Source organism: Artemia sp. Qi Xiang Cuo, chromosome 8 (genome assembly GCF_049724085.1).
Source record: "Artemia sp. Qi Xiang Cuo chromosome 8, ASM4972408v1, whole genome shotgun sequence".
Taxonomy (NCBI): domain Eukaryota; kingdom Metazoa; phylum Arthropoda; class Branchiopoda; order Anostraca; family Artemiidae; genus Artemia; species Artemia sp. Qi Xiang Cuo.
Window position 1 is genome coordinate 59,070,360 of NC_142801.1, and position 13,233 is coordinate 59,083,592.

Consider the following 13,233-nt stretch of genomic DNA (forward strand, 5'->3'; position numbering starts at 1 on the left):
CTATGATTTTCTGACAATCGACATATTCTTTTAGTTACGTGACAATGTTTATTTGAATAGATAAATCTACGATTTAGTTTTTTTTCATATGTTCTTTTAATAAAGCAAAATTTTGAATTTTTTAGTAAATTCTTTCAACTTTTTATTAGTAAATAAAAGCTTTGGAGTCTAACTTCAATGACGGTGTTGCACAGTAGACGCTTTGTAGATGTTGGACAAAGTAGGTGGATAAAGATATTGGGGTCAAAATTGTTGAACTGATATTTTGTCCTCATTACTAAATATAAATCTAAATTCTAAAATGTCATGTCTTCACTTTATATCAAATAGATTGAAAAATATAGGCTACCTAACTTTTAATTAGCGAGATTTTCTTAATTAAGCCAGTGAAAAATAAAACGACAAATAAAAGATCTTAAGCCGAACTGGCCAGCCATGACAAAAAACCAACAAAAGGAAAAATCTCAGTGAAAAAAAAAAACAACAAACGAGACTGAGTGAGAAACTTTCACAGATTTTGCGTAAATTTAATATTGACACATGTTTTCAATCTTTGAGGCCAATGGGTAGTTTCTTTAGTTCTGGTAAGGATTTAAGCCGGGGAAATTTAGTAGGTGGAGTGTGTAAAATTCCTTGTTCTTGTGGGAAGTTCTATATTGGCAAGACTCACCAACAATTTGTTGAAAGATTTATTTAACATCGAAATTCAATAGAAAAAAACCCTACAATTAAGCAAGCCTCTGGAAACTTTTGTTTCAGCCTTAGCAGAACATATTCGGTTTCAACCAGATCACTTTGTAAAATTTGATGAGGTCTTAGCTATTTCAAATGATAAGGGGTACACACAATGGGCGAGAGAAGCCATAGAAATAAAAAAAAACATATATTTGCTAACCTTTCGATAAATAGGGACACAGGTAGTTTAAATATTGACCCAATTTATGATAATTTTCTAAAAAGTGAATCAACAGTTAATAAGGGAGTTAAATTCTTAAATAATTACCAGGGGACTATTTTACCTGCTAGACCAAAACGATTTGCTTCAATAATAGCCAAGAAAAGGATTATTTCGCAACAGAATAATTAAAGTAATTTCCAGTTTTTTTGTTTTTTTTTCTCAGTTACTCTGCTGTTCTCACTGAAGTAACCTCTATAATAGCATCTTTACCCTACGTGGATCAGTTGCGCCAATTGTATATATATATATATTTTTTTTGGTGGTGGTGGTTTTATTGGTTTTTAAGTTTTAACTTGTTTTTTTTATCTTGTTCCTCTCGTGTCGAAGACGCCTTGTTTGGATACAGGCGAAATACCCGCGTTGTTTTACATTTTTGGTTTCTTTCCTCTCCACTGGCCGCAGTCTCGTTTGTTGTTTTTTTTTACTGAGAAAACGACAAATATTTCAGCTTCATGTCTGGAAGCCTTTAACAACGGAAAGAAGGAAAAACTAAACTAAACAACTAAAAAACACAAACAATATAAAACAAACGATGAAATAACGCTATGCAATAAAAAAAAAAAAAAAGAACAATTCAAAACTGTTACCGCTGTTTTGCAGAAGTTGTAAACAATTCCTTACGGCAACAAGAAAGTGCAGATAAAATACTGTACAATGTTTCACCAGTGCATTATTTATTTTAAAATGATAAGATTACATCCCACTTTGCAATGATTGCAGTTTCTAATTTTCTAGCAATAGATGAGGCGTAACTAGAAAAGTATTTTCTTGTTGAAAACAAGGAGGTGGATGCCCATAATAAACCAGGTGGTCAATAATATCCCTTTGGTTCCCCTGTTGCCATAGCCTCGTGAGTGATATTTAGCAAGTATGTTATATTTAGCCACTAGCATGCATTCTCTAAAACAGGAAGAGATGCGTAGTCAGAGGAATTTATAGTGAGAGGAAATGGGGGTTGGCTGAATAGAAAGAAACAGGCGACTTACATATAAATAATGTGAAATCCTGAGTATTCAGGAATATCAGGCCCAGAGGTCCTCAAGCGTATGTGTTATTTCACCATGGGTCCAAATAGGCCGAACTTTGAGAGTTATGGAGAATCAGATATTTTTTCCGGGGTGGGATACTACCTTAAAACGCTTTATAATATCGACACATTAATAATTTGTGATCTCAGCTGCCACACCCTAGAAATCAATTCCTACAAAAATCCTCACTCACTACTTCCCACCTGAAACTCTTCTTATGCTGAGCTTACAACCCCCCCGAAAAAAATGTCTCAATCCTTAGAAAATCCATGACTGCCAGACTTTTCTCAATAGGAAAAGCCTCAGGTCAGTCACGTATGCAGGAATTTATTTCCTGGGGAAGGGGCGGATTCCGAAAAATCTCTTCCCAAAAAAAACAGAACGTTTTCCCATGCTTGTTGCTAAAAAAAAAAAAAAAAAAAAAAAAAAAAAAAAAAAAAAAAAAAAACGGTGACGCCGGTGACTGTTCACCATAATATAAAGGATAACAAGTCACCTTTTCATGTCGTTTCATATTCTGTACCCCAAAAGCGCGTAATTTTGAAAAAGAACAACATATTATATTTATTAGACCACTAACATATTATATATATTTATTAGACCACTAACATATTATATATATTTATTAGACCACTAGATACCAAAGTAAGTAACATGTGGACTTCTCTCAAAGTAACTTAGGTTTTCACGTAACTAATTTGTGCTTGCAACAAAAGCAGGTTGAATAATTAACAGAAATATAATATTAAAACAACAGCATAAATACTGAGTAATTAGACCTAAAACACAGTTTAAGGCTTAATTTCCCCCCCCCCCACGTCCCCCTCCTAACCAGCCAAAGGCCGAATAATCTTTCAAAAACTCAATTTATAATTGATTGCTTTTATTTATTCTGGCTCTCGGTGGTTGAATAAACAAAAATGGTGGAGCACAATAAATAAAAATGAAGGCCAGTAAAAAAAAGGCAAATTTTAATACCAAGGAAAAAGGTTCTTTTAATAGCGAGGCCAATAAAATTTATTTCCAGCAAATTAAAACAAAGGCCAGTGAAAAAATGGACAATTCTAACAGCAAGACCACCAAAAACTTATCACCAATAAAAAAGGGGTCAATTTTAATAGCAAGGAAAAAGGGCCGATTTTAATAGCAGGTCCAATAAAAACTTATTTCCAACAAATTAAAACAAAGGCCATTGAAAAAATGGACAATTCTAACAGCAAGGCCACCAAAAACTTATCACCAACAAAAAGGGGTCAATTTTAATAGCAAGGAAAAAGGGCCGATTTTAATAGCAGGTCCAATAAAAACTTATTTCCAACAAATTAAAACAAAGGCCAGTGAAAAAATGGACAATTCTAACAGCAAGACCACCAAAAACTTATCACCAATAAAAAAGGGGTCAATTTTAATAGCAAGGAAAAAGGGCCGATTTTAATAGCAGGTCCAATAAAAACTTATTTCTAACAAATAAAAATGAAGGCCAGTGAAAAACGGGCCAATTTTAATAGCAAGAAAAAAAGGGTCAATTTTAATAGCAAGGCCAATAAAAACTTATTTCCAGCAAATAAAATGAAAGTATGTGAAAAATGGACCAATTTTGATAGCAAGGGAAAATGTCAATTTGAATCGCAAGAAAAAAGCCTCAATTTTAATAGCAAGGCCAATAAAAATTCGTTTCCAACATATAAAAATGAATGCTAGTGAAAAAATGACCAATTTCAATAGCAAGGAAGAAAGGGCCAACTTTAATAGTAAGGAAAAAGGGCCAACTTTAATGGTAAGGAAAAAGGGCCAACTTTAATAGAAAGAAAAAAGAGCCAACTTTAATAGTAAGGAAAAAGGGCCAACTTTAATAGCTAGGCTAATAAAGACTTATTTCCAACAAATAAAAATGGAGGCTAGTGAAAAAATGGTCAATTTTAATAACATGGAAAAAAGGGTCAGCTTTAATAGTAAGGCCAATACAAGCTATTTCCAAAAAACAAAAATGAAGGGGCAGCATAGGAAATAGACGGTAGTTTAGGATCCTAGTTTTGAAAAATAGTCGATTTTGGTTCAAGGTATAATTTAATCAAACAGATTCAAGACCAAAAAAAGTTATGGTAATTTAAAACAGGCCAGAAAAAAACTAAAGAGCTAAAAATAATTATTTGAATGCATATCTTACCGTTGGTAGACAAAAGGAAATGAGCGGGATTTTTTCTTTGTAGCCATCTTATCTTGTTAATCTTTTCTTCTATTTCCAACGACTTAAGGTAGTCAAATTCCGGTTCATGACTTTGAAAGGTAGAGTAAACATTATAATCTGTTCTTCTCGGGAAAGAGCCTCTACTCTGAAAAAACAAACAGGGAGTAAATTAATAATAATGAAAACAGAATTAAACTAATAAACAAAAATACACCGTTTGATAAAAACGCGAACAAAATTCGTTAATAGAAAAAGATGCTTCATTAAGCTTAGTTTGATATACTTTATCCTTAATCAAATGAGCATAAGAGGAATAGCCACAAACAATAGGTAAAATCTTTTATTTTTGTTCCAAATACGCAAGCACAAAAATATCAAGACTATGAAAATTTATGCAATTAAATTTATTAATTAATTATTTTTGAAATGTCTAGATTGACTGTTTGTAAAAAAATTTTATCTCTACCCCCTAAAAAAATCATTATCAATGTCTTTTACAAATGCATGTATAAATTTCGGAGATGTTTTGACAGGCAGACGAACGGCACATGAGCTTGGCCAATTCAAAGTCACTACAGTTTTCCAAGTTTTTTTTCGTATTCCACGAAAGCTAAATAGAACTTTATTGACACTCCAAAAAGTACAAAAAATCTTAATAGATAAACCTAATTAAACTAGGCTACTTAGTTTCAACAAGACTGAAGCTTTTCAGACAACGATAATTGTAGCTTAAAAACAGTCATGATCAGGGCCGGATTTAAAGCTTTGGCGCTTCTAGGCCCAAGCGTTTCGGCTGCTCCGTTTTTGCGGGATTTTCGGGGAAATTCCCGACAATTCAGGGTTTCAGGGATCATATCAGCCCAGTTTTTATTAATAAAAATCACTCAGTGATAATTTATTGCACTCCCTGACACTCTGTGTCCCTAGGTCCGGGCCTAGTGGGTCTATTGGTTAAAATGGGCCCGGCCATGGTTGGATATTTTAAGACTTACAACTAAACTTGTTCAGACAAGCTTTTTCTTATATTATACAGAGATGGCTAGACTTCAAAGAGCCATTATGGAGCCTCTCAAGAATCCCGTTATTGAAGCTCAGAGACAAACAAGCCCCTTCTTAAGACAAATTAGTTAAAGATAGGAACGGGGCCACAATTAGTGATAAGAAAAGCGATAAAGAGAGAGATGGGCAGAAAATTTTGAGAAAGTGCTAAACCGAGATAGAGTTGCAGGAAAAGATATAGGACAAAATGAAAAAGTTTGTCATACCTTGGATGTGAAGAAAGATTCGTTTTGTGAGGAAGAATTAGTAACAGAACTAAAAGGATTAAAAATTATAAGGCCCCAGGTGCTGATAGTGTGGTAAATGAGGTCTTAAATAAAGTGGCTCTGATGTTAGAAATAACTAACTGAAGATTATGCATGATTTTTGAAAAAGGGGTAGAACCTAGCAATATTAGGAAAACCTTAATTAAACGACTGTATAAGAAAGGTGATAAAAGTGAACGTGGTAATTATCGAGGCATTAGCCTGACCTCTGTAGGTAGCAAATTAATCACTAATACGACACCTTTTAGACTGAGAAATGCTGTCGACTAAGTTACACGAGAAAAACAATGCGGTTTTTAGAAAGAATAGAGGATATGTCAACCAAATGTTCACTCTTAGGTTAATAATTGAGAAATGCCTGAGTTATCGAACACCTCTGGTCCTGAGTTTTATAGATTATGAGCAAGCGTTCGATTCTATTAACAGAAGAGCTTTTGATGGATGTCTTAAGGAGCACAGAAAAGGCAACGGGAGAACATGGAATCAAACAGGGAGGAAAAACTGTCCTGGACTTTGATTATGCTGATGGTTTAAGCATCGTAGATTAGTATGAGCAAAATGAATGCACTTTTAGAGGTTTTGTGAGTTCAGGGTGCTAGAATAGGTTAGAAAATCTCTTTTTAGGGCTATAATGAGAAAAGGGCTGAGATGGCTGGGGAACGTTCTGCAGATGAAAAATGACCGATTGCCGAAAATTGTCATTTTCCCCTAACAGTCTAGCGCTAAACGGAAAGCAGGTCGTCCGCAGCTGGGGTGAGAGGAATTAATAAAGAAAGATTTAAGAGAAATGGGCTTACGGGAAAGCTGTCGTTATCTGCAGATCTTACTGCGCACCATAATTTACGTCGTTTTATGAAAATAATTGTTAAGTGTGCGAGTTTGCTTTTTTGTTCTTGATGTACTCCACTTCTTTTTTGTTCATAGTGGGTAATAAATAAATTATTATTATTATTAATATATTTTATACTTCATTTTTGTCCCTGATTAACCTGTAATTTTATAAATTCTGCCCTCATAGATCCGGTGCAATCTCGAATGGTGCAGGACAGATAGCTATTGTATGACTTCACAGATTCCAGCAAAAACGAGATCACAACTTTTACATATATGAAAACTCAATTCTTTTCTTCAAATTTTTGGAGCATTGCCAAATTCCATAACCTATTTTTAAGAGAATATTACATTTAATAATTAAAAACTATTCAACTTGAAACAAAATTTGGAAAATCAACAACAAAATAGCCAGTCGAGATTTGGAAACAAATCCAAATTCATTTGCCAAAAAAACAAATTGTCAAAGATGAATGACGTACTTAATCACGGGAGGAATCAAAATTATTTTTGATTCCTTTTCATTTTCATTTTGAACACTGTCAGAGGGAGAATGACAGCTTTACTTTCCCATCCTTGAGATCGAGGAATGATCTGGTTTTCTGAAGTGAAATCTCTAAAAACTCACTAGTTGAAGTCAAAGGCCAAGCTGTGAATATGGCAAAAACACGAAAACTAAATCAAAAGCTAAACTAGACAAAAACCCGAAAACTAAACTAGATCAAAGTAAAACTGAATTAAATCGAAGATTCAAACTTTTCTTTTCAAATATTTGCTTCCTTTATTGTCCTTCAGTAGTTAAGACAGATAGATAGATAATTTATTAGTGACTGGACCGGAAAACCGGTATTTCACATCTACAACTACAAAAACTATAAAACACTAAATAGAGAGAAATAAACACAACAAAAATCAGAAAGGAGAAAAAAGACTGCGAACTCAAAATAAGCATATCACTTTTGAAATCAACTATGAACATTGATCCAATTGGGATGTATCAATAAGAAATTGAATCACTTGAGAACGTTTTCAGTAGTTTATATATTTAATATTTTTTAACACTTTCCAGCAGCCCGTGTATTCAGGTCCAGATAAAGAGCGATTGGGCCCAATCGGGTCCCGCGTTTGAAAGGGCCCCGCGTAAGTAAAAAAAAAACATCAAAATGTGTTTTATAAATTTTTATTACGTTTTTATGAGTCGGACAGTGCAAGGGGAAGGGGTGTTAAACCTCCCAACCCCTCCCCTAAATACAACCTTGATTTCAAAGCATTATTTTTACTATCCTATAGAATCATTAATTCTTTAAATGCATTCCTTGGTTCATAATACAATGATGTTCATAAAAAAAGTACCAAAACGAATGAAGCACAAAAAGAAATGTAGTAATTTCCAAGTAGGTGACATCAAAACAGAGTTTTCCATAAAGCTGGTTGTGATATTCCACGATACAACTTGACTTAATTAATCAATCTAATTTAATCTTAATTATAATCAATTTAAAGAAAAGCAACATTTTAAACATGTTCCTACTGTACTACATCAAAGGATAATAACTTAAAATTTAATAGATTTGCCAAGTCAATGAACCTCATTGAACTGGAAATTACAATAAGCCATACAACGTTCTACACACTTGGCCATGCAACAAACATGACTTGCCAAAAAAAGAACCCTCAAGAATTAACGACTAAGTTTGAAAAGTTGAAGCATTTTATCTTTTGACTAGGTATTTCAAAAACAGCTTATTCCAATCCGTTCCCGGTCATTGAAAGCTATAATACAACACTATCCTCAAAGGAGAAGGAGACACAACATAGAAAATTAGAGCAAAATGAAGAGAAGTCCAAGAATCCTTTTGTTAACATCATTTTTTTCCCCAAAAAATATCAGATTATAGTCAAAAATTTCTCAGATTATTTAGACATACTATTTCAATACCTTTTGGTTCCCCTTTTTCTTTTCTCACATAAATAACTTTTAGTGCAAAATTTGTTGGACAGTATAAAACTACTGACAAGTCATCTTTGAACGTCATTTAAATTTTTCCACCCCTCCCTCCCGCCTAAATTTTGTGAATTGCCACCAATGGAAGTGTCAAATTTACCCCTTCGGTTTGTTAATAACGATAACCGGAAAAAAAAACAATAACTGTAGAGAGCACAAGGATGTTGCAAACGAATCTCTACAAGAAAAGCGCTAATAGCACAACTAATAAAACACATAACATCAAGCCCTCTAATACCAACACAGCTACGCATTCTCCTTCTCCATCCTACTTCTATTTCTAGTTTCATTCTTAGTCCCCTCCCATACAGTCCCTGCCTGCTTGCTTTAAATCCTTTTATTTTGACCTTTTACGACCTCATTCGAGGATGCCTCGCTTTTAGTTTCGCTCCAGCTGGATCTCCACAAAGCACCTTTTTTGGCAACACTTCATCACTAAAACTTCACCTGAACAGTAATTTTCTTTCATTATAGCGATTAAAAATAAATCCAATCCCATTCTTTGTGCAAATCATGTCAATAGGGATGTAAGCTGTTAAAACTAGTAACAAATTATCAAGGGTGACAACCCTGCATACAGTCTCGATGTATTATCTCAGATTATAATATGTAGAAAAGTAAAACTTACTTATTCGAAGAAAATGGAAACTCCATTTTTGTCTGGAACAAATTTTAACTAAAGCAGAACAATATGAAACCACTTGCTAAGCCGCTAAGGAGCTCAAGCACAATGGCACAACTATCAAATTAATTGTTCCCGTTAAATAAATGGATTCCAAATAAAATAATTAAGACAAGTGCCTATATTTTGAATTTTAAATTGCCAAATTTCAACACTTAAGGTAATTTTATTAATTTATTCATACTCTGACCAGATTGAAATGCCATAAAAAATACTAATAATTAGGTTAAAATTGGGTCATCATCAATCAGCTATATCGTGAATGGAGAATATTTCACCTATAGGCAAAATTTCATCTACAGGAATCAGGGGAAACTTGTCACTTTCAAAGTGAAAAAATTCCTATATCAGATTTTACCTATCTCAAAATTAGTCATAATCAAGCCCACTTCAAGAGCTTTTTGATTGGCACTGAGCCAGTTAAAAATCTATAAGTAGTTTGACCTTTATGCTAGAATTTTAATTATGCATAACAAAGTTTTAACAATAAAAACGGCCACTGAAAAAAATGCACTTTTTCGTTTCGTTTTTTTTTCTGTGGGAGGGCCATTGCAACAAACAAAGTAGTTCGTAAATGAGAATTAATCGATACAAAAATATTTAGAAATCTGAAATAAGGACCTCTCACGAAAAGTTGGAAAATTTTGCCCTTAAATATCACATTTTGAAGATTAATGAGTTGAAATCGGGAGGTCATATTCATAATTTTCATCAATTTATCTGTAACTCCGCAACTACCATTAAAAACGTGTTTTCGAGGTGTTTTAGAGCTCTTACTCAAAATTCCCACCAATTTGATTTCTCCATTGGTCCTAATTATAAACTTTAACATGGATAATAGTTCCGTTCCTGAACCAGTGTCTATAGCTCCCAAACGATCAACTGATTGGTTTATGAAACATTGGAAAAGGGTTTTATGAATGATGGAAAAGCTCACATTAATATAACTTAATAGCAAGACCCATAAGACTGGATTAACAGTGAATGAGGATTTCCAAACTTACCCAAGAAAAGATTACTTAAGCTATTGGCATTAAAAAAGTATCATTTGTTATTTTAATTATTCATTCATATAAAAGTAAGATTTTTTATTTTAATCTTGATTGTCAGCTTGTAGTAGGCATAAGTTTCTGAATTACATAGATCAGAGTTGTGCACAAGGAACAGTAAATTTTCCAGAATTTTAGGCACTTTTGTTCGAACTGTCAAATAATTTATTTTTTATTATTATTATTCCCCCATCCCAAAAATACTCCAGTACATGTGATATATGTGGATCCTCAATCAAGCATGTTTCATGAGACCCCCAGAGAACAAGACAGATTTTGTCATTTATTATACTTAAATGGCTATCAAGAAAAGTGAAAACAGCAGGTCTAACAAAAATGTGACAAGAACTCTTAATATCGTCTCCGTCCAAGGGCGTATCCAGGATTTTTTTGGGGGGGGGAGGGGGGTTCAACATGTCGGACAAAAATTTTATGGGGGTAGGGTTCAAACCCAGTAGCCCTCTGGATACGGTCTTGCTTATGTCTCACCCATATGGCGTGACTTTTTCAAACATCTGAGATAACTTCTAAACGGTTGCCCAAGGCCGTATCCAGGAGGGAGTTACCTGTTTTGACCCCCCCCCCGAAATTTTTGACTGAGTCAGAAATTAGTCTGAAAAATACCTGTAAAGACAAAACCTTACAAGAAAAAAAATATGCTCCCACACTAAACCCTATTGGATTTTGTGGGTAAACGGTTCTGATGAGCTTACGCAATTAGGTAACCGTAGGTAACCCCATGTTCACCTGACCTTGCATAGTAAATTAGTGTTAATAATATGCGCTCTGATCAGCTTACACAATTAGGTAACCCCATGTTCACCTGACCTTGCATAGTAAATTAGGGTTAATAATATGCGCTCTGATCAGCTTACGCAATTAGGTAACCCCATGTTCACCTGACTTTGCATAGTAAATTAGGGTTAATAATATACGCTCTGATCAGCTTACGCAATTAGGTAACCCCATGTTCACCTGACCTTGCATAGTAAATTAGGATTAATGGGCGCTCGGGGTATGGTATAAGAGAGTGCAAGATTGTCAGTTCAGTTCAATTTCGGACTTGGCTAAGAGAAGAGCGATTTTCAACATGAACAGCAAGTGTGACATTACGTCGTTTTTCGTCCCCAATCGGACCAGGGATGTTTCTGACAGTGGCTTTAGTGGGATGTCTGCGGAGCATTCATCTACACCTGTGGATCTGAAGAGCACTGGAGCCATCGTTGAAGCTTCTGAATCACGCACACTGGAACCAACCCAGTCTTTGTCGTTGTTTGCAAATGAATAGCTTGTAGTAAAAAAATAGCTTGTAGTATTTAACTGTATGTAAATACTTGTCTTGTTTTTGCGTTACTAAAAAAAAAATGCCCCTTAAAGATACGAAAGTTTGCCTTGTGGATTCGCACGGGGCGTACTAACGGTATCGTGTTAATGTAATGATGCTCGAGGTTTTTAGACAAAGTCCAAGGGAGGAAATCGGGGAACCCCCCCCCCCTCTCGAGCAAAAATCCTGGATACGGCCCTGATGGTACCAATGAAAGAAAAAAATACAAGAGGAAAAGGACAATTTTTGTCAAAAATATTCTTCCTTTCAGACAAGTTTTTTCCTATTAAATTTTGTATTTTGATGAATATCCGTGTTCGCACCCCCCCCCCCTTTAATATTTATCAAACTCATCAGTTGGTCATAGAATTCAGGCAAAGACAACTGCTTCTAAAAAAAATATTTCTCCAACTGGTTTAGTCTTAAAGAAGGAAGCCAAAAAAACTTTAACCCCCCACCCGAATAAAAAAAAATTTGCTACCTCCTCCCTTCCCTAAGTTTTAGTACGAATTAACTTAACGTACTTACACTTTGATCCCTCTGAAATATGACAACTCGGCCTCCTTTGTCTCCTGTTGCTAAAAGTTCACCATCGTGATTGAACTCCACACAAGATATAATATCAGCTAGAAGAATAACAGGAACATTATATTCGACACACCAAATATAGGATTGGTGACCCCCAAAAAATCAACTGACAGCCTCATCCCTAAAAGCAATGACATGCTAAATTGTTATGCCCAAATGTGTCATATCACTTCTTATTTCCTTGTTCATATTTTATTTAATTGTCCTTTGGCAAATTAATATACACCTAAAAGTACCATCTGCAGTAGCATCAATTTACGAAAATTACGGCGGGGGGGGGTGTGTGTCTTCGAATTCCAGTGGAGGGGCAATTATAATTTTTCAATTATTTCAATGAAATACCAAAGGCATTTTCAATCTGAGGGTTGGGGCACATACCACCCTAACTGAGGCTATTGACCATCTATACTCTATGTCACATAATGCCACACGATTATTACAATTTAAGGCTTTTACAAGAAAGAGCTATAGACTCATCCCTTACTTTTCAACCAAGTTTGGTTGGTATCTAACATACAATTCTGTATATTGCATGGTGTCAGGAATTAAAGGGGCTCTCTGCCCCCCCCCCCCCCCTCGTCACCAAATTAGGCCCTGGCCGTAACAGGCCAAAGGGTAAAATTAGCTCACGTCCAACGTGATTTAAAAATACCCCATCTCGGTTTGACACTGTATGCTTTGATAACAAGGTGCTGGAAGACACATCTTCCCTGAGTCACATTGCTGCTGAACTTGTTTTATTCTAATTCTGGGCCCTAGTTTTACGCGTGGACAGAGGATTCGGAAATTCCATTGAAACTATTCATTCCACACCAAAGAAAAACAGAAATTGACATTTTGAGTGACTTATCAAGAACTATTCCTTGGAAATATAGAAAAGATACCAAATTTGGACTGTCCATACGGAAACAATTCCATATTCTGCATGACAAAATTTTCATCCAGTCACAAATAAAAAAACAATTCGTTTTGTTTCAAATTTTTATTTAAAAACATTAAACCCTTTCTTATTTTAACTGACATTAATTATAGTAACAAACGTTATAAATATGGATTTAAAGCTGATGATTGTGCAGTGATGGAGTTTTGCAGCTAGCCACCGCAAAACCACTGCATCCCTTTCATCATTCATAATGGACACATTGAACACAGCAAAACACCTACAGTACAGCACAGAGCTTCTATACAAGTATCTACCTTTATTGTTCCGAATGCGTCTTGAGTAGGGACTCACTCTTCAAATTCCACAGTTGTT

At 34.8% G+C, this 13,233-nt stretch overlaps 1 protein-coding gene across 1 annotated transcript in view; it reads right to left on the reverse strand.

Moving 5' to 3' along the window:
* The window catches only part of tws (protein phosphatase 2 regulatory subunit tws), a 65,361-nt gene that overhangs the window by 32,660 nt on the left and 19,468 nt on the right, over positions 1 to 13,233 (reverse strand). The window contains exons 3-4 of the mRNA XM_089093635.1: positions 11,919 to 12,016; positions 4,154 to 4,319 (exon numbers count right to left, since the gene is read on the reverse strand). Of these exons, the coding sequence (XP_088949761.1) occupies positions 4,154 to 4,319; positions 11,919 to 12,016 (264 nt within the window). The remainder of the gene's footprint in view (positions 1 to 4,153; positions 4,320 to 11,918; positions 12,017 to 13,233) is intronic.